At 36.3% G+C, this 27,901-nt stretch overlaps 1 protein-coding gene across 6 annotated transcripts in view; it reads left to right on the top strand.

The window, feature by feature from the left end:
• The window catches only part of NME7 (NME/NM23 family member 7), a 240,766-nt gene that overhangs the window by 50,767 nt on the left and 162,098 nt on the right, over positions 1–27,901 (top strand). For all 6 annotated transcript variants that reach the window (XM_026509426.4, XM_044387944.3, XM_044387943.3 and 3 more), the window contains exons 4-7: positions 2,757–2,867; positions 6,600–6,650; positions 9,031–9,238; positions 19,875–19,980. In XM_026509426.4, the coding sequence (XP_026365211.2) occupies positions 2,757–2,867; positions 6,600–6,650; positions 9,031–9,238; positions 19,875–19,980 (476 nt within the window). The remainder of the gene's footprint in view (positions 1–2,756; positions 2,868–6,599; positions 6,651–9,030; positions 9,239–19,874; positions 19,981–27,901) is intronic.

The following is a 27,901-nucleotide window of genomic DNA, read 5'->3' as shown; positions in this document are numbered from 1 at the left end:
GGCCTCTTTACTGGGGAAGCTGGCAACCTGGAAAGATGGTGGACTAATGTCTCAAAGCCCATCTTCCCTGTCCAGGCAAAGCTACAGGGTTTTAAAGGGGAAGACGTGGAAATGGTGGGGGTGACGTGTAGGAGAAGCAGGTGCCCAAGCGGTTGATTGTGTGTCGACATGAGACCTGACCCTGAACAGACTTGCTGGCATCAGTGGCAGCTGTTTTCAGATGTGGTCAGGCCTTATCTTCTGGGAAAGTCTGGTCCTTCACTTCTCAAGGCCATTGGCCTGCAAATCTCTGGGAAAGTAGGTTAGTCCTGCTGCAGCCCAAGGGACTTAGGTCCGCAAACGAGGAGTGCAGAAGCTTGGAGCACATTAACCCTTCCGGCAAGTTGGAGTGGTGTTGCAGTGTGTTAGGTAGCAACAGAGAACAGTGGCACTATTTATATATTTTTGTGGTCCTTTTGTTTATGTGCTGTCTTCACTTTTAAATGACACATGTGATTCCTCATGCCTGTCTTATTTTCTGTACAAAATATATTTTAAGTATTATCTATTGAACAGTTAAACAGGGAGAAGATGATAGGCAAATTTATTTAGAGTAATTACTCCCAGTGATCAGCCCTTTGCCTCCTGTAGGCATTTAAAGAGAAAATGAAATTGCATTTTAAATTAAGTTTTGTTAGTTTTGTATTTTCCACGTTGGTTCTTGTTCATAGAAATTGATGACTGCCGATGTGTTTTATATTTTTTAAGAGCTGTGGTTCACAAAGGTTCTTCCAGAGTTTAGCATAAACAATTTATGGGTTAGTTTGGCTTATAATATGAGTATAATGTGTTATAATGTGAGTTAAAATGTGAAGAATTTTAATTGTCTCTTCGATGAAGCCATACAATATAAAATACTATCAGCAACTCATTTGCTTCAAAATAGAGGAAAGGATTGTCTGGCATAGCTTGTAATAAACTGACTGAGATGAACAATTTTTATTATTTGAAAGTTTTAAAAGCCAGCCATGAGTTACATCCCGTGGTAAGTAAGGGTATTTGGATTATTATATCTTTGTCATATCCTCAGTCAAGCTTGTCTCGTGGGTGAAAAAAGCCAGCTATGAAGAGGCCAGCCATGCTTGAATGAATGCCCGTACGTCAGAACAAAAAACGAAGGGAAAGTGGCAGCAGTTCTTCATCATAATTTTGAATGTCCTATAAACTGAGTTACTCTAACTCATCTAATTTTCATCTTATATTAGCAAATATTGCCCTTAGGGATCTTGTGACTATGTTCCCTTTTAACGATACTCAGAATGACATTATTTGTGGTGTGTAAAGAGTGCAGACCTGGGAGTCTTGGGCGCTGGGCGTTCTGTCCTGAAGGTGCCACTGACCAGCTGTGTGACCTTTGTGTAACTCTTTGGGCCTTATTCCCTCATCAGTAAAATGAGGGCATTCAGGTGATCTCCATCTCCAAAAATCTAATTTTGTGGCTTCAGAGTGGGGAAAGTGCTTTGCTCCTATGTGTCCTATAGAGGAAAGAATGATTTTAAAAGTTATCCCAGTGCTTGCTATCCGTATATGTTGCCAGGTAAAAAGACATTTGTTTCTTTGTGCATCCCTTGTGCTATGCTTGTGGGTAAAGGAGAATTTATAATTATTTCCAAATCAGTGATGAACTGACTACTTAGCTTACATTTGTTAAAGTCTAAGAGATCAAAAATCAAGTTTTATCATAATGTATTAAATGCAATTTTTTAAAGTTTTGTTCTCTTTTATAAAATGTGTTCTAAGAAATAGAAATGTTAAAGACCGGTGTTTTCTAATGTGGAGGCCAAGAGCAGGGTGCCCCAAGATGTGCCACTTTGACATATTGATTACTTAAAATAAAAGTTTTTATTTTATATTAAGAAACAGCCAGTGCAAAGACACTCAGACACTCAGACTCTCTTCTGTCCCCCTGGATGCAGGAAATAAATGTCCCATAGGAATGGTACTCTCCCTGTACTAAGAAGTAAAAAGACATCCTTATCACCAGAGATGGAACCTTTAAAGCCAACCAGGTTTTAGAAACAAACCTTGTTACTTTCTTTCTAATCTACTACCTTGGTCCAAATTCTATTTAGAATTATTTACTAATTAAAGCTTCTAAACATTTTTTAAAATATTTTTAAGTAATCTCTACACCTAATGTGGGGCTCGAACTCACAGTTCTGAGATCAACTGTCACGTGCTCTACTGACTGAACCAGCCAGGCTCCCAACATCTGTTTTCTTTATCCTGTCAATCTATCACAAATGTATTGTCTCTTTGTCTAGGAAGTATAAAAACTGCCAGTTTTGGTCACTTATTTGGGTCTCAGTTTCATTATTGGGCCTCCATGCACATGTAATAAAACTTTGGCTTTTTCTCTTGTTAATCTGCCTCATGTAAATTTAATTCTTAGTCCAGTTGGAACTGCCTGAAGGGTAGAGGAAGAATTTTTCCTTCCCTACATTACTAGGACATAATTAAACATTACAATTTTAACTTTTTTCCCCCTAAGCTTTTATTATTATTTTTAGATTGGATACCTAATTTTTATTTCCCAGGGAAAAATAGTAAGCTTACTTTGTATAAGTTTTTCGGAGACCTTTAATATACTTCTTTTTATAATTCATTTTGGTGTTTGATGATCTAGGATGATTGTTAAGGAAACTACCACTGCTTGGGAATTATAAGTAGAAACTGAACTATTTTTATTTTCAAACTTATTCTTTATATCTGTACAGAACATTGGCTCTGATTAAACCAGACGCAATATCAAAAGCTGGAGAAATAATTGAAATGATAAACAAAGCCGGATTTACTATAACCAAACTCAAAATGATGATGCTTTCAAGGTAATTTGCTGATCATTTTCGGTTATGTAAAGTCTAGTCCTCGTTTTTTTTTGTTTTTGTTTTTTTAAGTCATCTTTTATCTTTCATGTCCTTGTTTAAAATAAAAACCTCTCACTGAGTGGCAAAGAACAGAATAGTAATCTTATTAGAATGAGAAAAGAGTAAGACACTACGAAATTAGATTCCTGAATAATGATTGAACTCCAAGCAAGAAGGAATTGCCAGATTGTGCCTGCCCTGTTATTTATTGTCTTCATAACCCCATTGGTTTTTATAACACCAAGGCCTGATAATTGTAATCTCTTCTTCTTAATATATAACACTCCATAGAAACATGGTAGAAAAGGAAATGAATTTGAGTATTTCTATTTGACAAGGGAGTGTTACTGTTGAGATTTCCAAAAGTGATGCATTTGGAAATGGTTACATTTAGCTCTTCCCAGTGTATGTAATTGGTAAGTAGGCCTATTTACTACCCTGAAAAGCAGTTCATTCCATCTGACCGGATAGTTTCTAAGTTATTTAGTGAAAACCGGTCTTACCTATAGGTAGGGGCATTCATATAGCGTTAGGCAGAGCTGCTGCCTCTTATGTTACTCCACAGGGTTTTCGTAGTTTATTTTTGGTCAGACGTCTTTTCACTGCTGTTCCTGAGTATAGATTATATGGGACAGTTGCATTTTTGGCTCTGAGGACAAAGATAATGGATAACTGCAGATATTCTACACAGCTTTCAGAAGTCTGATCCTTAGAAACCTTAAGAAAACACCTTCAATTTTACCCCAACAAAGACATATATTTAATTTGAGTTTTTCCCGTGTAAGGTTTTTCAGTTTACTTATCTTCTAGAAAGGCAGGAGGCATTTCAGAGCACAGAGTCTGGAGCCAGATTGCACGTAAGTGCACCGCTTATTAAGTGTGTGACTCTGGATAATTTACTGTGTATTTCATTTTCTTCATCTGCAAAATGGAGATCATAACCACCTGTATCATAAAGTTGCTATGAGGGTTCCGTGAGTTTAATATATGCAAATTAGTTTGAAAAACCCCAGCACATAGTCAGTATATATAAATGTTAACTGTTGCTGTTAGTAGCAGGAATACTAGTGATATTATTATTTAGTGAAACTGAGGTCATGACCCCTTGTAAGTCGTTAAATTTGTCTTATTTCTCTATATGTATCAAGAATGCTTGCTCTCATAGCAGGCAATGGGACTGAATTCTGGAGAAATAACTTTGAACAGTTTTAGTGAGATTAAAAATCATGTCTCTACACTGCTAGTGCTTGATAAATTTGGCATGAAATTCCCCAAGATGGAAATGCCCAAGAAAACTTAACTGCTTTTTAATTTTTTTACAGCACCTCATATATCTCTATTAGTTTTACTGTCAAGTCTTGGGTTATGCCCAACTTAGAAGCTAATAAGTTAGTCTTTTACTCTTTCATGGGTGCTAGGCAGAAGATGTGGAACATCTGGGTCAGCAACAGAAGACTTTATTATGGTACAGCAAGTAGCATGGGCATGATGCTCGTGTTGGTTCTCCTTGCCTCCGTGTCCCGTGGGCAGAATATGATATGGATCCAGGTGTATGTTGTATACACAGTTGATTGCATCGTAGCTGAGGAGCATTGAACTTGGGTTATCCACTGTTTCATTCGCAAGCGGTACACAAGGCTGCTGTCTGTGCTGAAGAGAGACATGACCTCATCCCTCAAAGTTGCTCACTGTAACCATAACTCTGAGAAAAGGCTAGGCTAAAGGGCAGTTGGGGCCTTGGATTCTTGGCATACCCAGTAAGACATGCTGGGAGTGCCGGAGACCTGTGGAGGAGTGTCTCCCAGGGCTTAAATCTTTGCTAAACTTGTTTGCTCAAATGTCAGTTCCTCCATCAGACAGTATCTGAAAGGCAGCAGCTGAGTTCCATCTGACTTTGTACTTCCTAGTTCTTGGATTAGTGCCTGATTGAAGGTAGGCACTAAGTCAATATTTCGTGAAAGCATTAATGGATAAATCTTTGTGGGAGAATGGTTTCTGTATAAAAACACAGTAAGACATAACAAAAAAATAACAAAAACCTCCTTTAAGTGGTGACGCACTTGTTAATATTTCTCTCTGTCTCAACTTTTTAGGGAAGGAATTAGGTAAGGATAATGGGAAGGAGTCACGCTCTCTCATCTCGGTTTCAATTTTGGATGTTGAATAGAGATAACTATGGGGTCAGTGACATGTAAGAAGGAAACAATGAAACACTTTTAGTAATTAAGATTTTTCTTTTCATCAATATTAAAGATTATGATTTTTTTTTTTAGTAGCTCAGTTGTGTTGAAAAATTTAGAATTGGTTGTTTTAGTCATCTTGCTGCTCTTTTAGAATGCTCCCACATAAGTTTTTCAGACATTCAGTTTTACCTCATTTTAGACTATAATATAATATATCCATTTCATTTTTGTGAATTCTCCTCCTGACCCTCTGCAGTTGGTAACAGAAAGGACATAAACAGAGATTTGCAGCCAGAGATTTGGGTCCAAGTTATGTAATCATGCTGAACTTCATTATTTTCATACGTAAAATGTAGGTGATCATACCTATTCTAACATATTGTTATGAAAAATAAATAATTTAATGCTGGCATAATAGGTTCTAGAAAGATGAGTTTTCTTTCCTACTCATTTCTTGGGATGAATTTTATTTATCATATTTGCATAATATACTTTCATAATCTCTTCATAACCAAAGAAGCTATTTCAGTACATTTGGTTCGAATGGGTATGCCCTGATATAGCTTATTACGTGAATTCATTTTGTAGTAGGCCCATAAGATCTTCAGACATTGCATACTAAATTAATTATCGCGCCTGAAAGGATAATCCTTTGCTAGAGGACACTTTAACTTCTTTGATGTTTTAAAAAGTAGTTGATGTTGACATATTTGTTGCATACTGTGAACTCCGTTTAAAGCCTTTAAAGCTGTCCAAGTTTGAGAGATACCAGATTTGATTAAAATAAAAAGTTGTTTAGACTTTTCAGCTAATCAGTTTAAAGTCCATTATCCTTTCAGTGGCTCCGTAGATACTCTTTAGTGGGAAGATAGATTCACAAGGTAAATCCCTATTGCCCTTAATAAATTCTGAATATCTCCATATTACCCCCTTTTTGGGTGATGTCAGTTAAAGCATTAATTTTTAATACATTAATAACCAATAAGAATACATTGCTATGCTTAATTTGTCAAGCATATTTTAAAAACACAAGATCTAAGAAAGAAAACTGTAATTATTAAATTCAAATTCTAGCCTACCCTTTCAAGTTTAAAACCTGAAGAAGAAAGTGACAGCTTTCGAATTTGAAGATGTCTTTGCATTTTTTAATGTAACTTATTTGATCTCAAAAGAACAAATAATTCTTACTGGTCAAATGTTAAACTTTGTTTCATGAATGTTTAAGATGCTGGTGCAAAGGAAGATAGTAGATACAATATGAGCAGAAAAGTGAATAGTGCCTCTTACATGCATTGTAATTTTACATCTTAACAGATATTCAGGTAGCAAAAAATTTAAAAAGTGGGAGGATTTGAGCAGAATATTTGGTGAAAAGTCAGTCAGTTTACATACAGATCAAATCAATGTAGAAGGTTTCATATTTATTTTATTTTATTACTGCAAGCCAAAATATTCTAGTAAAAATTTTTAAATATAATTCTTAACGGTTGTCATTTCGATTATTTTACAGGAAAGAAGCAATGGATTTTCATATAGACCATCAGTCAAAGCCCTTTTTAAAGTAGGTGCTGAATTTGGGGCAAGTGGTTTACAATGGAGGATATCCCAAAAACTAAAGTACTGTACTTGTACAATTCAGAAATTTGTGACACGGAAAGCATCTGTCAAGAGGATCATAGGAACACCTTGCAACTGTAGAGAACTGTTTTCTAAGAATTATTTTTTCTGTCCTTCTATTAGATTAGAATTTTTATTTCATCATTAAATATCTTAAATTTAGAAGCAAATAGGATGATTAGTTTAAATTATAAAAGGCATAGCTTTCTTTTTAGATTTCAGTAGATTAAAATAGAGTGATAATGATATTTTTTGTTGATTTTTTTTTAAGGTTTTTAAGGTTTTTATTTGAGTAATCTCTACACCCAGCACGGGGCTCAAACTCATAGCTCTTCTGACTGAGCCAGCCAGGCGCCCCTGGGTTCAGTGTTTTTTGTTGTGTTCTTGGCGTTCTTGTATATATATATAACATCGTTCACAGAGCCCTTGTTTTTTTAACTAATACTTTTGTTCCTTGGAATAGAGCAACTAATATATGCTAGAAACTGAATTTATGTTCTAAATATTTGGGATGTATTTAAATTTAAGTGAATATTGTGAAGTATATATTACTATTGACATAGAAGTGCTTACATTTCTAATAAAGAAGGGTATTAGGCTGCTATAATAAGCATGCTATTTGGTATCCTGCATATGGTAGTGTTTTTTTTTTTAACATTGTGTATGAGAAAGTTATTATGTTATAGATTATTTTAAATCAAGAAATATAAAATGTTCCCAGCCTTATTAGAATATATAATTTTCTTGGAAATGATTCTTTATTGTAGTCTTGCTTTATGTTTGTAACATTATATTACGGCACCTAGTTTAATGTCTTATGTAATTAGTGTGCAATAAATTTTATTAAATGAATGAATTAACTAGTTTTCTGGTTTTATGAAAGACACAACAAAAGATGTAGCTGTAGTAGTTGGAAATAGTCTCATGAAGCAGTATTTTTTATGATCAGGCCACACTCATGTTATAGGCTTATTCTACTATGTGTTCGAGAATTCTGTATTAACAGGACACTAGATTATAAGTTTCTTGAGGCAAGGGTATCATTGAATATTCTGATTTGTAGTAGGTAATTTGTAGTAGGTAACTATGTGTTCGAGAATTCTGTATTAACAGGACACTAGATTATAAGTTTCTTGAGGCAAGGCTATCATTGAATATTCTGATTTGTAGTAGGTAATTGTTAAGTGCTTGTTGTATGGATAAACATGGATTTGTTCCCTTGATTTTGGTTCCTTAAATCTTACTTTTTTTTTTTTTCTTCCTGCTAAGGCCTAGCAGAATATGTAGAAAGAGGTCATGTGGGCCTTTTAGGATGGAGGGTATGAATACTTCTTTGTACATACTATTTTTTAGAAATCCTCTTCGAAATGAATTGAAGTGATTTTAAAAAGGAAGTATGGAAGCAGGTCAATGAGGGAAGGAAGTATGTAAGACAGTGAAGTGTTAATTGGTACCAAAGGGTTTGTCATACCCTGTGCTTTTCTCCAGGCGGGTCCTGTCCTCTCTCATAGTTTGGATGAGAGAGAGACACGGCCTTACTTTGAACAGTATTCTGTCCCTGTCTAACACAGTGGGATGAATGCTGTTACTTATTTCACAGTTAGACTTGTCATTGCTGCCTCGTACGCATACAGAAGCGGCAAAGGGAAATGAGCTGCTGCTTTTCATGGCTTGCGCTACTGTGACTCAGTGCTGGGTTTTTAATCAAGAACCCGTGTGTATTCTTTAATAACTTGAGATAAGAATATCCCAGAGTCGCTTTTCTAGTAATAAGAGGATATTTTTTCAAGGCCTGTTAATTTCTGTTTTTTCTTTATCACTAGACCAACTCAGTGTTTATTGACTGAAAGTTTACTGTCATTCTTTGAATTCTAATCTACACAAAAATACATTTGAACTATAAGTATATTATAAGAGCACTCTCATCCTTTCCTATATTATGAAAGTTTGTTTGACTGCAGTGGTAAACCACATGAAAATAAAAAGGAAGATCCTTCTGTACCTTTCAGAGCAATGGGAGAAGCGTTGATCAGTAATATGCATTTTAAGTCAGTGAATTAGTCTTAAATTCAATGAAACCTGATTTTTTTTCTAACAGTAAATGATTTGACAACACTAGTGTTTTTAGTGACTCAGGCTACCACAAGACACTCAATTTATGAAAATTTTATCTTATCCATGCAGAATTCACTATATCCAATAGTTCTGAGATCATAGTCTTCATGTGTGTGTTGAAATACTCCCAATTGTAATATATCCTTATTAACAGAGATACGTGGGTTGACAGAAGAATGAAGCAAATCAGGCTTTTACCTGTTTTGTAGTGAGCTGATCCAGCTTATTACAAGTGGTCCTGCTATCGCCATGGAGATTTTAAGAGACGATGCTATATGTGAGTGGAAAAGACTGCTTGGACCCGCGAACTCCGGGATGGCTCGCACGGATGCTCCTGGAAGCCTGAGAGCCCTCTTTGGAACTGATGGCATAAGAAATGCAGCTCATGGCCCCGACTCTTTTGCTTCTGCTGCCAGAGTAAGGTGTCTTAAAAATATTTTCATTCTGTTTTTGTTTTGTTTTATGTTGGAGTAAAGCATTTCTCTCACTGCTGACTTCAGGCAGGTTAGACAGCTCATCTAAGAGTAGAGAAAACCTTTGACCCTTTGCCTAGGTTTAAACAGTGGTTCAGTAATATGCCTCTTTTTGTGAACTGGTAACCTGGTCATGGCCAACGTAAGTTTTCTCCACTTAAAATACTTGTCATCCCAGTTTATGTTCCAAAGCTGCTTAAATTATTCAGGTTCACCAGTGTTTGAATTACTGACTTCATGTGAGACCAGTTTATGGATAGTAAATATTCAGAAAGAAACATAATTTCATATATTTTGTTTTTGACTCAGACCTAACACCATCTTCAAGGTTATTATCCTTTTCTTTTCCTATATAGAGCTAGAGAAAGTTTTTATGAGAAAGTTTTTATGTTTCCTATAATTACTTCTTATTTTAAATCCATATAAATAGGGTATTATACTGGGTTTATGCCGATGCTGATTTGATCAAGTTGCACGTTGATTCTTAGCATCACGACAAGTTCCTCAGCTAATGTAAGATGGTTTTTAGTCTGGTCATGCTTTCATTAAAATAATACGAGGCAGTTTTTTAATAATTGAATTTTTCTTTATCTTACAGCTCCATCAACAGATCCTTTCAGTTCTCCCTTCAAATTAGACCTTGAATCTGATTGTTGTGGGCTAGGTCACTGTTATATTTTGTTTGGACTACTGCAAAAGCCTCCTAATTCTCCTTTCCTCTTCCTTCTTTTCTTACACTCAATTTATAACAATTTTACCCTGCTCATGTAAAATTAACTAGGCCAAGAGTGATCTTTTAAAAACAAATCCAGATTAACAATTTAATTATTAAAGACTCTTTAGTGAGTTTTTATCTCTTTTATAATAGAATCACAAGTCTTTGTTGTAGCCTCCAGAATTCTACCTGATCTGATTCCCTTCTGTCTCTCTGACTTTGTCTCCAACCAGTCTCTCCCTTATTCATTGTGTCCCAGGTACACTGACCATCTTGTTATTCTTTGAATAGTGTATTTCTGCCTGGCTCATTCAGTTAACAGAAAAGAAGATAGTCTTTAGCTGGATGGGAGTAAGGGAACGAGGGGATGATGAGGTCACAGAAATAATCAGGGAGATATCACATGGTCTTGTAGGCTGGGAGCTCTTGCAGGGTTTTAAGTGGAGGACTGACATGTTTGACTTGGCATTTAAAAGGGCCACACTGGCTTACTGCTTTGCGAATAGACTGTAGGGGACAAGAGTAGCAACAGGGAGCCCAGTTCAGAAGCTGTTAATGATAATCCAGGGAGATGGTGGCTTGGACCAGGGTGGTAGTAGTGAGAAGAGTATATAGACATTTAAAAATACATTTTAATGGTTGAAGGTCAAGTGAACAAGATTTCCTAACAGATTGAATGTAGGATGTGAGAAAAAGAGAGCAAGGAGTACTCCAAAGTTCTTGGCCTGAACAACTCACTGAAAGGCTACAATTTACCTAACCTGAAATAAGGAAAGCTATGGCTAGCGTTAGTATGGATGGAAACTCAGGAGTTACATTTTGGACCTTGCAAACTTAATATGCACGTTAGTTATCAAAGCAGAAAGATGTGAAGCAAAAAATTTAGTTTTGGAGTTTGGGAGGGGGGTTTCGACTAATGACATCAACATGGGGTCACTGACACCTAGATGGTATTGAAGCCGCGAGAGACTGGTGAGATTAGCTCAGAGAAAAGTACAGACAGAGAAGAAGAGAGAACAAAGATGGAGCCTTTCTGTCCTAGTTAAAGTTGAAGAGGAGGATGCAGCAAAGGAGGTAGAGAAGGAGCCGTCAGTGAAGTAGAAGGAAAAAAACGCAGACATAATTATGTTCTGGAGGCCAAGTGAGGAAAGTGTTGTAAAGGGAGAGAATGATCAGTGGGGTCAAATGAGGCAGATCTATCAAGAAAGAAGGGGACTGAGAATTGACTATTGGATTTTGCAGTGCAGAGTCGTTGGTGAAGTTGGTAAGAGATGGAGGAGTAGAGGCAAAGTCCTGCTGGAATGGATTTAAAAGAAAATTGGAGACAGCGAATATAGAAACTTTTTTGAGGAAATTTGATGCAAGTTGAGGAAAGAAATAAGTAGTAGATGTGACGAAAAGCAGGGTCTTTTTTTTTTTTTTAAGATAAGAAGAATTACAGATGTGAAAAATTGAGGGTGTAGGAAAAGAGGAAGACTTACTGGCACAATGTCATTTATGAGGTGAGAAGGAATGGAAATTAGAGCCCAGATTGCCTGCACATTGGCGCAGGGGTAGTGGTCTGGTCAACACATGGGAAGGCAGAGTATGTGGGTACAGATGCTTCTTCTGATTGCCTCACTTTTCTTTTTTTTTTTAAAGATTTTATTTATTTATTTGACAGAGAGAGAGAGACAGCCAGCAAGAGAGGGAACACAAGCAGGGGGAGTGGGAGAGGAAGAAGAAGGCTCCCAGCGGAGCAGGGAGCCTGATGCGGGGCTTGATCCCAGGATCCTGGGATCATGCTCTGAGCCGAAGGCTGACGCTTAACGACTGAGCCACCCAGGTGCCCCTGATTGCCTCACTTTTCTTAATAAGACAGTAGGAAGCAAGGTCAAAAACAGGTAAAAGTGAGGATGGGGGAGAAGATGTTTATTGGTTTGAGGAGAGAGAAGATGTGAAATAATCACCAGAAAGACTAGGAACTTTTAATCTGTGGAATCTGATGCTGTCTCTGGATAGATAGTGCCAGAATTGAGTTGATTTCTTGACACCCTGCTGGTGTTTGAGAATTGCCTTGGTGTTCTGTGTGGGTAAACCCCCCCCTCATTGGAATTGGGTCTGGGACCCCTAAAAGACATATTTTTATTGGGTAGTAAAATAGGCTGTACATATATTTAAAACTGTTGATACTGAAGATAAGTGGATTCAGAAATGCAACGGGGCTTTACATTTTAATAAGGTAAAGCTAGTTTTGTTTGAAGTATATATGTTTGTATGTTTCTATGCTTGCACATACGTCATGTGCTAAGCTGGGTAGAAAAATGCCTATCTGCAAATACAGTTTACAGAATGATTTTATTTCTTCTTTTCGTAGTGGAGAGGCTACTGCAGAGTTAGCTGCCGTAATCCTTTCTCCTAAGGAAATGTCTCAAACATACTTGTTTCCATTTTGTGCACTAAAGTTTATTTTAGCTCTTTCTGACATTCGTCCCTGAAATATCCCATTGTTATGAACCCTTAGGGATATAGCTTTTCTTGACTCTTGTCTTGGGAAGAGTGAGTATTATGTTAGCTGACGAGCTATCAAAGAGAAACACTGTGGCTGGCACTCACAGCATATATGAGGAAACAAGGGCAGTGGATGTTAATAAAAAATTGAAAAACATCACACAAACATCCTCAAATAGTCTCTCCTCGATCTTAAATTCCTATTAGTTACTGTTTAATCCTTTTTCTTTCTTATCCAAACTATATTCACAATTTTCTCTTCCTCATTTGCCTTTGACTACCCATTGAGAGCAGTCACTACAATTTGGCTTCATCCTTTCATTCCACTGAAAACATTTGGCTAAGATAATCAATGTCCTCTTAATTACAAAATCCAAGGAAAATTGTTCGTTTCTTTGGTATCTTTCCAGTCAAAATCCTAGCAGAGTTTGTCATGAAACTTGATGAAATTCTTGCATAGAAGAACCAAAAGAGCCAAGGAAATTTTGAAGGGGAAGAAGAAGTAGTGGTGATAAGATGACTAATTTATTCAATAGGAAGCTTTTTATAAAGCTATAGTAGGAAAAGCAGTGTGATGTTGGCATGGGAGTAGACAGGTGTGTCAGTGTAATAGCCCAAGTGCTCAAGAAATGACCGAAAAGTAATGAGGACTTGGTGGCATTATAAATCAGTGGGCAAGAGATAGATCGATTAGTCAGTAAATTGTACTAGATAATTTTAAGTGGAAAAAACAAATTAATTTCTTAATTCTATATGTAGCACTTCCCTTAGTGTTTCAGAATCATGCTCAAACAATGCATCCCAAACTGAACTGATTACAACTCACGAAACTATTTCTTTTGTATTCTGCATATCATTAGCAAAGAAACTTGAGACCCAGTAAATATACTTCTGCCTCCTTTTTTTTAAAAGATTTTATTTATTTATTTGACAGAGAGAGCACGAGCTGGGCTCCCGCTGAGCAGGGAGCCTGATGTAAGGCTCCATCCTAGGACCCTGGGATCATGACCTGAGCCAAAGGCAGAAGCTTAACTGACTGAGCGACCCAGGCGTCCCTACTTCTGCGTCCTTTATTCCCTACATCCAATGAGTAAAAAGTTGTGTAGATTTACCTTCTAAGCATTTTCTTCAGTTCTCTCCTTTTCCTTCATTCCTCCTCTTACTGTCCTAGTTGTGACCTGGGCTGCTGCAACAGCTCTGGCTCAGACTTTTCTCCCTCAAGTACCTCTTCCACATAATTTTCAGAGCAAGCCATCTAAAAAATCTGATCTGTCCATGTCATAACTCTACTAAAAATGTCCCAGAGTACAGCATTACTCCCAGGATCAACTTCAAGCTCCTTAACATGTTTTATGAAAATGATCTGAGTGCTAGCCTTTTCTCCAGTCTCATATCCTGCCTATTCCTCTTTAGACTGTGATGTTCTTTCTCTGTTGTTTTTACTCTTTCTACCCCTCCACCTTGGAATGTCATCTCTCCCTTTGCCCAGGTAGTTTTATCAGCCCTTTAAAACTCTGTTCAGAGTTCTTTATATATTACAGATACAGATTTTTTACCCAGAAATATGATTTGCAAATATTTTCTCACAGTGTGCTGTATGTGTTTTTATTCTTTTTAACAATGTCCTTGGATGAGTGGAAGGTTTTAGTTTTGATAAAGTTCAATTTATCAATTCATTCTTTCATTGTGGTGTCTCATCTAAGAAATTGTTATCTCATCCAAGGTCACAAAATTTTCCCTTTTGTTTTGTTCTAGAAATTTTGTAGTTTTTGTTTTATATTTAGCTCCATGATCCATTTTGAGTTAATTTTTATATATGGTATAGCATATGACCAAAATTTATTGTTTTGCATATAGACATCTGATTGTTCCAACCCCATTAGTTAAAATCACAAATTTTTCTCCACCTAATTGCCTTTACACATTTGTCATATTTGTTGGCTACATATCTGTGAGTGTATTTCTGGATTCTTTCTGCTTTATTGATCTATTTGTCTTTCTTTATGCTGATTTCACAGAAAACAAACATCCCAATTACAAATGGGCAAAAAATTTGAACAGGCACTTAACCAAAGATGATACATGAATGGTATATAAGCACACATTAAAAATATGCAGCATCATTAGACATTATGGAAGTACTAATTAAAACCACCATGAGATACCACCACACACCTTTTAGAATAGCTAAAGTTTAAAAGATTGACCATTTCAAGTGGCAAGTGTGAGGAGAGACTAGAAGTGTCATATGCTGCTGATGAGAATTTAAAAGGGTGCAATCACTTTGGAGAACAGTGTGGCAGTTAACTAAATAGTTAAACATACACCTACCCTATGATCCAACCATTCTTCTCTTAAGTATTTTCCCAGGAGAAATGAAAGGAACTATCAATACAAAGACTTGTACATAACAGTTTGTTCATAACCGTCTTGTTTGTGATATCCAAAAACTAGAAATAACCCAAATGTCTGAGAGATGAGTGGATAAATAGACCATGATGTTAACACTTGGAATAGTATTTGACAATAAAAAGGAATGAAATAGTGATATACACTACAGTGGATAATCTTGCTAAGTGAAAGAAGCTAGACAAAAAAACACATACTATATAATTATATTTAAGTAAAATTGTTAAAAATTAAGCTAATTCATAATGGTGGAAAACAGATCATTGGTTACAGGGCCAACTTATCAACGGTAAGGGAGGTAATGGTGACAGTTAATGTAGGGGAGGCAGGGAGAGGCAGAAGAAAGGGATTACCCAAAGTAAGGAGAGGTAACTTATATGTTTATTATCTTGATTGTGGTGAGGTTTTCACAGGAATAAACAAATGTCAAAACTTACCAAATTGTATCCTTTAAGTATATTCAGTTTAAAGTATGTTAATTGGACCTCAACCAAACTTAAAAACCAGTAAAAACAACTCTGCTCAACTATTATCTATTTCTTGGTTCTGCTTGAGGTACCCTTCCTTGGTGCTTGCTTCATGCCTACTGCATGCCTCTATTACTCACCGTATTTTAAAAGTATTTGTGTTTATGTTTACCCTCCTAGTAGACTGTGAATTCGTTGAGGATGCCCAATTCATTGTCATACCTCCAGGATCTAGGTCTCTGGCGTTTACAAAAGTTTTGGAATTCAGAACAACAACAAACCTTATGTTTATTGAGTGCTTGCTCTGTGACAGGCACTGTTCCAGACACTTCAGTATCTCATTTAATTCTCACAATCTCCTGTGCATTTGCTTATACCATCCCAATTTACTGGGAACTGAGACCTAGTGAGTTTAAGCACTTTGGCCTCATGAGGATTTGAGCCCGGGCACCTCTGGCTCCACAGCCCCACGCTTAACTACCAGCCTCTACGGTGTATGCTGAAAATGGCGGCCTACCTTGTTTTAAACATTACAGTATTTTATTTTATTATTTTATTTTATTTAAGATTTTATTTTTTAGAGATAGCGAGAGAGAACACAAGAGGGGGGGAGGGAGAGAGAGAAGCAGACCCCCCCACACTGAGCATGGAGCCCAATGCGATGTGGGGCTCAATCCCAGGACCCCCAGGATCATGACCTGAGCTGAAGCCAGACACTTACCTGACTGAGCCACCCAGGTGCTCCCATTACAGTCTTTTAGAATACAGAAGTAATGGAAACACTTCTGGAGAATTTGGAAATTGGGAAAAGAAAGTTTGGCATTAGTAATCCTCCCAATGATGTTTACAGTTTGTTTATGGCATATTCCTTCCAGTTCATTCCTTTGATCATTTATGTAATTTACAAACTAAACACCATGTGCATGATGTTTATTTAATTTGATTCCTTTTTCCACTTAATATAACATTTTACATGTTACCAGATTACTGTCAGAAGAGTAAACTTCAGTGGGTGCAGAATATTTTATTGTATGAATGTAACATGATTTATTTAAACGTCCCATTACTTTTGGACATTTTGTTAGGTTTTCATTTGTTTTTATTTGTAAATAAGGCTGCATCATGGAGCTAAATATAAAACTGAAACTAAGTCATGTGACTTCATATTTCATTTTTTAACTTTTTGGATTTTCTGAGAACAGATTTCTTATTTGATATTAGAGTATGTAGGGAGAAATTTCAATATTTTAATGTTTTAGTCCAGGGAATTTATAAAAATGGTATTTATTTAAAATTACAATGTAAAAATTTTGGAGAAACTTTTAACTGGCAACCATTTAGTGATATTTTTATTATGGTAGTTAAAGAGATGAATGTAGAGTAGTCAGATGTTTTAGTGAGATTACCATGGGATCTTAGGTGAGATTTATGCAGTGCAACTATATACTTTACAATTTATTAAATAAAATACAGTAAAAAAAATTGAAGACTCCATGAGTCTTTATTTTATTTTTTGAGAGAGTTCCATATCTCTGTCTTTCCCTGCTAGGCAGTTTAGGAACATATAAAAGGCTAAGAGTAATAGCAGGGACTCCTGGAAGGAGAGCAGCTTTATTCAGTATGTTTAAGCAGCTCAAATCACAAAAGAAAATTTTTTTGTGTGACTTTACATTTGTTGTGTGAAGTCTCTAAATTAGTTGCCAAACAAAGACCTAGTAGAAATGCTCTTGTAAATGTTAGCTTAGATTGATAATCGGGACAGATAGGACAACCTATGCAGGGAGAAAGAGGAAGGCAGAGGCATAAAATAGAATTACTCACTTTCACTAAGAGGGTATATTTAAGTAAGACCTTTATAGTCCTTGCCTTAAATACATATTTATTCAGCTTATGTAAGTGGGTACTTGAAAAGCGGGCATTTTCATTTTGAAAAGTTGAGGAAGAAAAGAAATGAAAGTGGAGCCCCAAATAATTGGCCCAATAATTGGTTAAAACTAGAGGTGGAACAACTGAGCACAGTTTCTTTACTTTTGAAAGCCAGATGATGGGAAAGGTTCAGGGCTTTGGAACCAATGTGACCTGGATTTAAATACTGGCTTTGCCACTTGCTAACTTGTAAGGGCTTGTTACTCAAGCTTCCAGGGTGTCCTTTCTCTCATTTGTGCAATGTGGATAGATAAATTTTATTTAGCACATGCTGAATTTAGTAGTTTCTGAATTGCAGTCATTTCAAAATATTAATTGAAAAGCTGCTAGTGAATAAGACAGGGTCCTTACTCACTTGGAGCCTACATCTATTCTGATGGTTGAGGGGATGCTCGATAGTAGATAAATGGACATAAAACATGTCAGATGGTAAATGATCTGAGAAAATAAAGCAGGCAAGGGATAGGAAAAAGACCACGTGGAGGAAGGACTGTGTGTTGAGTAGGGACGAGGAATACTATTAAAGATAGGGTCAGGAAGTCTTCACTTTACGTTTCAGCAGAGATCAGAAGGAAGTGAGGGAGAAAGCTATGCAAATATCAGGGAGAAAGAGTGCGGGAGAAAGGGAACAAAACATGCAAAGTTTCTGAGGTGGGAACATGCTGGCTGCGTTTAGGTAAACAGTGAGTGGATGAGGCCAGTGAGGCTGGGTTGGAAGTCTAAGTGTTTTCATGGGAATAGATTAGTTCAAGATATAGCTAGGGGCCAGATCACATAAGGCCTTGCAGACATCTAGAACTTTAGTATTCATTCTGAATGAGATAAAAGACCACTGGAGAGTTCTGCACAGAGGATTGACATGATGTGTTTTCCATGTTTCCTGCTGCCTGCTGTGTTAAGAATAGATCAGGCCAGGTGGGCGTAGGTGTGTGGGGGGAAAGTTGGCATGGGAGATCAGTTAGGAGGTTAGAGCAGTTGTTAAAGGGAGAATTGGTGGTGGGCATGGACCAGGGTGACAGATGTGGAAGTGGTTGGATTCTGGACGCATTTCAAAGGATTTCCTGATAGATTGAATGGATGGCTAAGAAAGGGAGAGGAATAAGTTTTTTTCCTTTGGCCTGTACAGTTGGAGGGGCAGGAAAAACAGGGTGGGAGTGAACAGATTTATGGGAGACAGTGGAAATCAGGACATTTTAAATATGAATTATCTCTAAGTAGTAGTGGCATAGATAGGGGTATGGAGTTTAGGAAGGTGGTTGGACTGGAGGCAGAAACATGGGAGTCATGACAATACGGATGACTGGAAGTTGTTTGTTACTCTTCTGACTACTCAAGAAGACTAATGAAGGCAGCAGTATGATCACGTGAAAGTACTTGATGTCTAAGGAATAGAATATTTTTGTTCTAAAATGTCTTAGTGCCAGGATTGCACTGGTATATACATTACTCTTTGGACAATTCCTCATCTTCTCTGTGGTTTTTAAAATTGTACATCAGCGTGGCCCATTAGCACATCCTGTGATCTTTCCATTTTTAAATTCAGCGAAAAATGAGTATTTGAGCCATTTGTTTTAGGGGCTAAAGGACTTACAAAGCTATGCAGGTTGGTTGCTTGCTTCAAATTTATAATTTGCGAAGGACAATTACCTAAATAACCACAATTTTATAAAAGTACAGGGTACTGATTGGGGGCATCACAAAAGGCCTCCCAGAGGAGGTGACATTTGAAGTTGGTAGAATTCTTTGGAGCGTGGGACAGAGGGTTTTATAGGGAATAGTAGAAATAACAGTATTAAAAGCTTAGAGGCAGGAAAGCATCTGTCTAAATAATTAAAAGAATTAATTAGTGTGACTGTGTTTGTGGCTAGTTCAAGTTGCTGAGCTGTCATCTAAGTGGACTATGTGCAAAGCAAATAACATAGCCTGAATCAGGTTATAAAATAAAGTTTATGTGATTTAATTATATGCTAGAACTATATAGTAAGTTCATTAGGTTTTTTTTTTTTTAAAGATTTTATTTTTGAGTAATCTCTACACCCAACATGGGGCTTGAACTTACAACCCCAAGATCAAGAGTTGCCTACTCTACTGACTGAACCAGCCAGGAACCCCAGTTCATTAGTTTTAACTGGTTAAAACTAATTTTGTGGTTCTGATTCTTAAATACTAATCAGTTGCTAGAAAAGAATTCCTAGTTTTTAATTTTACATGTTTTAATAAAAAGTTTAAAATTGGACCTGTGTCTATGAACTAATGCTTTGGGGAAAATAAGAACTTTGTATTCATTACTGCCAATATTCAAAATATGTTAAGATGTTAGTTTTAATCCTGGGGCAGAATTATACATATTCTCATTACTTTAATTAATACTTTTTTATATGATCTTTTGATTATAAGACTTAAAACAGGGTTCAGTTAGTCTTTGTAAAAATCATATTTAGAAAAGTTGAAGCAAAGAATTTATATTATGGGACTTTAAAAGTAATTTCATAGTTTTCCCCTTCTCACATAAATATCCTAGAAGTTCAAGATATGAGATTACATATTTCAAAGTTATTTCTCTCTGTCTTTAGGAAATGGAGTTATTTTTTCCTTCAAGTGGAGTTTGTGGACCAGCAAACACTGCTAAATTTACGAATTGTACCTGTTGCATTATTAAGCCCCATGCCATCAGTGAAGGTAAGTGCTATCTTGAATACAATATATCCAAACATTTTGTTAATAGGAACTTATTTTGTTATTTTCTTGATGTATTTTGTATGCAGAAATTAAAATATAACTTTAATATTTTAATTTTTTTCTTAAAGTCACATGAATAAAGGCGACATGAGGGAAAAGTCTGTCTCCATCTGTATTTATCTTTGTAGCTACATTCTTAAAAAAGTTTTCCTTGAGTTGCTGATCGTGGTTATGCTTATCCTGCTTCAGGTCTTGATTCCTTGACTTTTTTTTTTTTTTTTTAATGATTTTTTATTATATTGTGTTAGTCACCATACAGTACATCCCCAGATTCCGATGTAAAGTTCGATGCTTCATTACTTGCTTATAACACCCAGTGCACCATGCAATACGTGCTCTCCTTACTACCCATCACCAGCCTATCCCAATCCCCCACCCCCTCCCCTCTGAGGGCCTCAGTTTGTTTCTCATAGTCCATAGTCTCTCATGTTTCATTCCCCCTTCTGATTACCCCCCCTTTCTTTATCCCTTTCTTGATTCCTTGACTTTTAATCTGCCTCCTCTCCTCCCAATCACATAGCTGATTCACTTAATTCACTGAAATAATTGTCCTAATGTATGATTTAAAACAATGTCTACTATATCTGTGGTACGCCCTTTCTGAGAAAGCTGGAGAAACTTCCTTTAGTTCTTAGTATCTGAAACAAAGTTCTTTGAATATATAAATATATACATACACACTTATACACACATGTATGCACATGCACAGATAGATTGTTTATATGGCTGTATACTGAGAGTTTGCAAGCTTTTTAATCTTTGTCTTCTCCTATTTATTTTAGTCTGTTGTATGTAGTTTTGTCAACTATTCCAAATCCTTTTGGAAATTAGATGGGTATAATATAAAAGGTTATCCTTAAAAAGCTAGAATATTCTAAATAATAAACATAATTGAATGGGTTTTTTAGTTTTATTTTTTCTAAATATCAAAGTAATTCAGGTATATAGTAGAAAATTTGGGGAAAAAAAAGTAAGAAAGGAAACAGTAAAAGTTACCTGTTTTCCCATTATCTTGATATAGTCATTGTTAATATTTTTCTATTTCCTCTAAATCCTTTTCTTCTGAATGTGTGTATGTGTGTACACTGACATGTAATTGCTAACATGGTTGAGATGTATGTCCACGGGCTATTGTTTTAATTTAACTTTAGGGAACGTTTTTGGATGCTCTTATATATTCATGAGTATTTCAATAGTTGTATACTATGCAATCATATAGATGTAGTATAATATGGGGATACTCAGGTTGTTTGCAGGTTTTTGATGTTAAAAATAAAGCTTTGAAGAGTATTTTTGCACATTAATATTTGACAGTATCCCTAATCACTTCCTCTGGCTAGTTTCCTAGAAATAGAATTATTGGTTGAAAGGATCTGAACGTTAAAGGTCTTGTTGCATAATGAATACTTCTTTAATTATTGAGGAAGCACTTTAATATCTTGTAGATCCTTAGGACCACTGTTACGGGGAACTAACATGCATAATGGGTAACTGACATTTACGGAGACGTTAACACCTTGTGCTGGGTTGTAAACTGAGTACCTTATACATTATCTCCTTTAATATTCACAGCAATTATGCCAATATAGGTGGATATATCATTCTTTTCCAAATAAATGAGCTGAGGCTATTTGAGAATAAGTTATTTCCGCCAATTTAGAGTAGGGAATCCAAGATGCAGACCTGGTCTCTTTTAAGCTCCATGTTCTTTCCTCGACATGTATGGCTCCATAGCTAGATGGTTACAATAACATGGTTAGCAACACTTCCATAGGAAGTAATAATAATATTTGAAATGGCTGGTGTTGATAAGCTATGAAAAACAAAATTGGGATTACCTCGTGGGTATACATTTATACCCACATGCATATACACACACACATACACACTTATACACATACATACATACATACATAATATACACACATGTTTTAATGTGATGAGACAAATCTTGTTTAAAGGCCTCAATTTCATTAAAAAGCTTATCTTTGGCATCTTGATACATTTCAGCTTTTTTTTCTCTTTTTTTCCTTTTTTTTCTCAATTGGGTTTTTAACTGATTTAATTTTTTCAGCAAAATGTGATGCTTGGAGAGACAGGAATAAAATAGAATTATAGTAAATACTAGTTAATACTGTAATAATTGCATAGATAAATATAACTGAAATCTAATAACAACGATTAAATGAAAAGGTGATGTCAAAATGACTAGTTTTATGTTTATGCAGGTTTAAATTTTTAGTCAGCTATTTGAAGATTAGCTATATTTCGTGTGTCTATATTTGATGCATAATATTAGAAACATATGGTTTGATTAAAGGAAATTATTGTAAAATCTAATCAGATGGCAGAATACTTTAAATTTTGGCATTTCGAGGCTTTTTTTTCCTTTTGTTTTCTTTCTAAATCTCAATTTTAGGGATCCTTTTAGACCATTTTTTAAATGTGCAAATAATCCAATTCAGCTTAGAGTTTAAATTGTGGCTACAAGGAAATATAGTTTGAAGTCTTGTGTTGAATTTATTGTTAGATTTATGGAGGTGTATGTTGATCTTTTTCTCTAATGATCTCACTTCCTGGTATATTTAATTTCACCTATGGTCTAACATAGGCATGAGGGGAGAGAAATTTTTTTAAAAAGGTGTTGTTGTTAAGAGAGCAATTGAAATCAAATTGGTTGATTTCCTTCTGTTGACTCTCAACTCCCCCAAAGAAGGCCAGAATAGCTTTAATCAAGCAAAACTGTTGCTTACTATGAGGGGGGCACATCTTGACAGTCTTGGTCTATTTTACCGGGGAGAGATAATGGGAAGATATGGTAGAGTTTTGGGTGTGACCTTGAGAGATTTAAGGTCAGTCTTTCAGTGCAGTGATTTGGTTGAAACAGCACAAGTTCCCGATACAGTAGTTTAGGATTAGTGGAAACAGACAAGGATCTTAACCAAGTCTTTTAAGTACACAGTTGTTGGATAAGTGAGCTGTTTGTATGGTTGAGGGAATATTGCGAAAAGGGGACTGTTTGTGTAGTCTATTGTTGGGGTAAATGGACTTTTGGGAAGTCCCTGAAGCAAACAATGAAGTTATTTACTGATTTACAGCCTTATCTTTGGGTAAGAATTTCTTGGCACAAATAATAAAGTCATGTGGATGTAGGCAGCCTCAGTTCTTCGTCCTATAGTTAATCCATATGGATGTGGAGGTTTACTTCTAAGAGAGCTGGAAAAGAGAGACCTTAGTTTGCAGAGTAGGTAGTGGGGGAAAAATAATGAGGTGCCCTTGAAGTATTTGCAAGTCTTTTTATGTTTGTAGATTGAAGTACATTTTGTCATTTGAGATCTCAGGTTTTAAAAGGGAAGAAAAACAAGGTGAATGTTCTTGTGTTCTTTTTTCTTTTTTAATTTAAAAACTATGCAATGTATTTGTTTTGATGTCCCCAGTATTACTTTCATGTAGTTAGTTTAATTCTATCAATGAAATGAATTATTTTTACTCTGAAATCAGGCTGTGTAGGCCTGAATTTTGGCTCTGCTACTTAACTAGCCATGGGATATTGGATAAATTACTTAACCTCTTTGTACCTTGTTTTCTTATCTGTGAAATAAGAATAATATAGTACACCTTCTTTAATGGGTAACTCTAAGGATTAAATGCATTGAATGTAATGCTTAAATGACTGATTAATTAAATCCTTATTAAATATAAGGATTAATGTGTTAAACACAGTACCTAACACCTAAAGTGCTATGTGTGTTAGACAGTGTTACTATTATGATCACTACTCTATTATTACTACCACTTCCACTACTACTATCATTACCTTTTAATTTTTAAGTAAAGTTAATGACTCCTTAGTAACAAAGCAATAGATTAAAATGCTAACAAATTTCAACTTCTACATCCGTTATCCACGGGGCGGGGGGGACAAAATCCCTATCATTGTTTAAGGAACAAAGTACTTTAAACTTTCCCTCAGTTAAATTCTCAGTCCAGTTTAAATCCATGAACTAGGATTATTGCTTACATCTAGTTGATTTAGCAGCTGTCAGCTATTACCTCTTCTGATCGTCCATCGTGATCAGCACTGGGCAGGAGGTGGGGAGGAGCCACTTGTGGTGCTCCCCAAATTTAGCATTTTGAAATATTAAAGTCTTAAAGTTTTGTTGGAAATTGTCCTTTCTTATAGCAGATTTATGCATTAAGCAGTTTTACTGCATTGTTTATAACATTGTCCTTCCTGAAATTTAGTTTCTTCCTCAGTAAAATGAGTCAAGATGGTTTATAAGTTTCCTCTTAGCCTTTCAACTCAGTATTCTATATCCTCGTGTTATGTTTTGGCTCGAAAACTAATGCTATTTTCATGGAGACTATTTCAAAGCAATTTTAGATTTTGTTTTCAAAAAGGCATATACAGACAGGATTGGGGTCTGTTTGTATTTAATTGATTAGGAAGCAAATTTATGAGAATATTGGCCAGTTTGTAAGTTACCCCAGAATTGGCTCTGATATGCTAATCGAAACAGGACAAATAACAGCAAGATCAAGTTTATCAAGTTCTTTGCTTTTCAAATTGGGTTATTCTTACTCAGAGCCTCTTGTGGAGTTTTAATTTCCACCCTGAATGGTAGTTTTGATGCTAGGTCAGCCCAGAACCCTGTAAGACACATTGCACTGATGGCAGCCCCCTGAATTTGGGCTGGTTGAATTGGTTAAGTTCTCAGCTTTTTGTATCAGATTTCCTTCAAGTAATTCAGCTTCTGGGACATTGTGGAAGAGACATGAAATTTTTTGGTGCAAAGAGATTGGATGTAAACATCGTAAATCTAACTCTGGTTCAGTGAAATTTCTTGGAGTGGGTGCAGTTTTGCTTAGAATGTTACAATTTTGGAGTTCTGGGAATGTTTTATATTCTATCTGAAAGAGTAAACAAAACGGTTGGAGGGAATTTACAACAGATGTACCAAGTACGTTGAACTACATGTAAGACCCTGCCTTTGGATGCATTGAGTGTAGCATGCAGTCTTGAAACACAAAGTTGTAAGCAGTGAAAATACCTAATGAATTTGTAAGTTATGAGAACTTTAAATGAAATTAGTGATTTAGAAGGAGTTTCAAGTTTTTTGCTGGTTTAATGGTCCTACAGGCCAATATTCCTGGTGAATTTGACGCAAAAATCTTCAATATTACTAGAAAACTGAATACAACAATACATTAAAGAAATCATTCACAATGATCAAGTGGGATTTATTCCTGGGATGCAAGGGTGGTTCAGTATTCTCAAATCAACATCATACATCACATCAATAAGAGAAAGGATAAGAACCATAATATCATGTCAATAGATGCAGAAAAAGCATTTGACAAAGTATAGCATCCATTCATGATAAAAACAATCAACAAAGTAGGTGTAAAGGGAACATACCTCAACATAATAGAGGCCATGTATGAAAAATCTACAGCTAACATCATCCTTGATGGGGAAGGACTGAAAGCTTTTTCCCTGAAGTCAGGAAAAAGACAAGGATATCCACTCTCATCATTTTTATTCAACATAGTGCCAGAAGTTTTAGCCACAGCAATCAGACTACAAAAAGTGATAAAAGGCATCCAAATCATTAAGGAAGAAGTAAAACTTTCACTATTTGCAGATGACATGATACTATATATAGAAGAGCTGAAAGACTTCACCAAAAGTCCACTAGAATGGATATACAGGTTCAGTAAAGTCACAGGATACAAAATCAAGGAAAAGAAACCTATTGCATTTCTATACACTGATAATGAAGAAACGAAGAAATTAAGAAAACAATCCCATTTACAATTGAATGAAAAATAATAAGATACCCAGGAATAAACCTATCCAAAGAGGTGAAAGACCTGTACTCTGAAAACTATAAAACACTGTTGAAAGAAACTGAAGAAGACACAAAAAACTGGAAAGACATTCTATGCTTGTGGATTGGAAGAAAAATGTTAAAACAATGTTAAAATGTCCATACTCCTTGAAACAATCTACACATTTAATGCAGTACGTATCAAAATACCAACAGCATTTTTTACAGAACTAGAATAAACAATCCTAAAATTTGTATGGAACCACAAAAGACCCTGTATAGCCCAAGCAATCTTGAAAAAGAAAAGCAAAGCTGAAGGCCTCACAATTCTGGACTTTAAGTTACATTACAAAGCTGTAGTATTCAAAGCAGTATGGTACTGGCACAAAAATAGACACACAGATCAATGGAACAGAATAGAAAACCCAGAAATAAACCCACAATTACATGATCTATTAATCTTTGACAAAGCAAGAAAGAATACCCAATGGGAATAAGACAGTCTTCAACAAATGGTGTTGGGAAAACTGGACAGCAACAAGCAAAAGAAAGAAACCGGAGAACTTTCTTACACAGCACAAAAATAAATTCAAAATGGATTAAAGAGCTAAATGTGAGTCCTGAAGCCATAAAAATCCCAGAAGACAACATAGGCAGTAACCTCTTTGACATAAGCTATAGCAGTTTTTTTCTAGATATGTCTCTTGAGGCAAGGGAAACAAAAACAAAAATATACTATTGGGACTACATCAAAATAAAAAGCTTCTGCGCAGCAAAGGGAACAATCAACAAAACTAAAAAGCAACCTATTGAATGGGAGAAGATATTTGTAAATGACATATCTGATAAAGGGTTAGTATGCAAAATATATAAAGAACTTATAAAACTGAACACCCCAAAAACAAATAATCCAATTTTACATGGGAGAAGACATGAACAGATATTTATCTGAAGGAGACATCCAGATGGCCAGCAGACACATGACAAGATGTTCAGCATTACTTGCCATCAGGGAAATGCAGATCAAAACTACAATGAGATGTCACCTCAGGAGAGGCGAGGCAAGATGGCAGAGGAGTAGGGACCCTATTTCGACTGGTCCCCTGAATTTAGCTGGATATCTATCAAACCATTTTGAACACCCACAAAATCAGACTGAGATGTAGGAATATATATCTGGATCTCTACATGAAGAAAAGTACTGCTTTTTGCAGGGTAGGATATGTGGAGTCATAAGTCTATGGGGAGATATTGGAAGATAAAGAGAAGGGGGAGGGAGCCTCCCTAAGCTGGCTCTTGGAAAGTGATATAACCACTGGAGCGCAAAATCAGAACCCTTAGAAATCTGCTCTAGTGAGAGACATCCCTCTCTGAAAGGACTCTGGGAGTGAAAAGACAGAATTCTAGGTAGGGAGTTGTGGTCTTGGGATACACAGAGCCACAGTCCTAAGGGGGAGCCTGCACTGGTAGGGTGCCCAAGCAGTGGAGCCAGGAAGTAGGTTAGGGTCAGCAAGCCCAGGAAGGGACTCTCAGCTTGGATCACCATAAACTGCAAGCTGGGCTTGTCAGTAACCGCTTTTTTCCTGAGCAGATTGAAAAAGTCTGGAACCTGCCCCCAACCAGGCAAAAACTCACAGGGTGGTAGCGGCCTGGAAAGAACATTAGAGCAGCACCCAGGCATGATCCAGGAGCTTTGGGTGGTTTTATTCTTTATTTTTTTAAAAGATTTTATTTATTTATTTAACAGAGATAGAGACAGCCAGCGAGAGAGGGAACACAAGCAGGGGGAGTGGGAGAGGAAAAAGCAGGCTCATAGCAGAGGAGCCTGATATGGGGCTCGAACCCAGAACGCCAGGATCACGCCCTGAGCCAAAGGCAGACACTTAACCGCTGTGCCACCCAGGCGCCCCTTTGGGTGGTTTTAGAATCACAGAGGGCAGTGGCATTCCTGGGCCCCTGGGACTACCTCTGAGAGGGTTCCTGTGGGCATGCACCATGGGAGGCTGCGGTTTTCGTTGGTGCATACGGAA

This window comes from Ursus arctos, unplaced genomic scaffold (assembly GCF_023065955.2).
Source record: "Ursus arctos isolate Adak ecotype North America unplaced genomic scaffold, UrsArc2.0 scaffold_2, whole genome shotgun sequence".
NCBI lineage: Eukaryota > Metazoa > Chordata > Mammalia > Carnivora > Ursidae > Ursus > Ursus arctos.
This window is presented reverse-complemented; position numbering and strand designations above follow the sequence as displayed.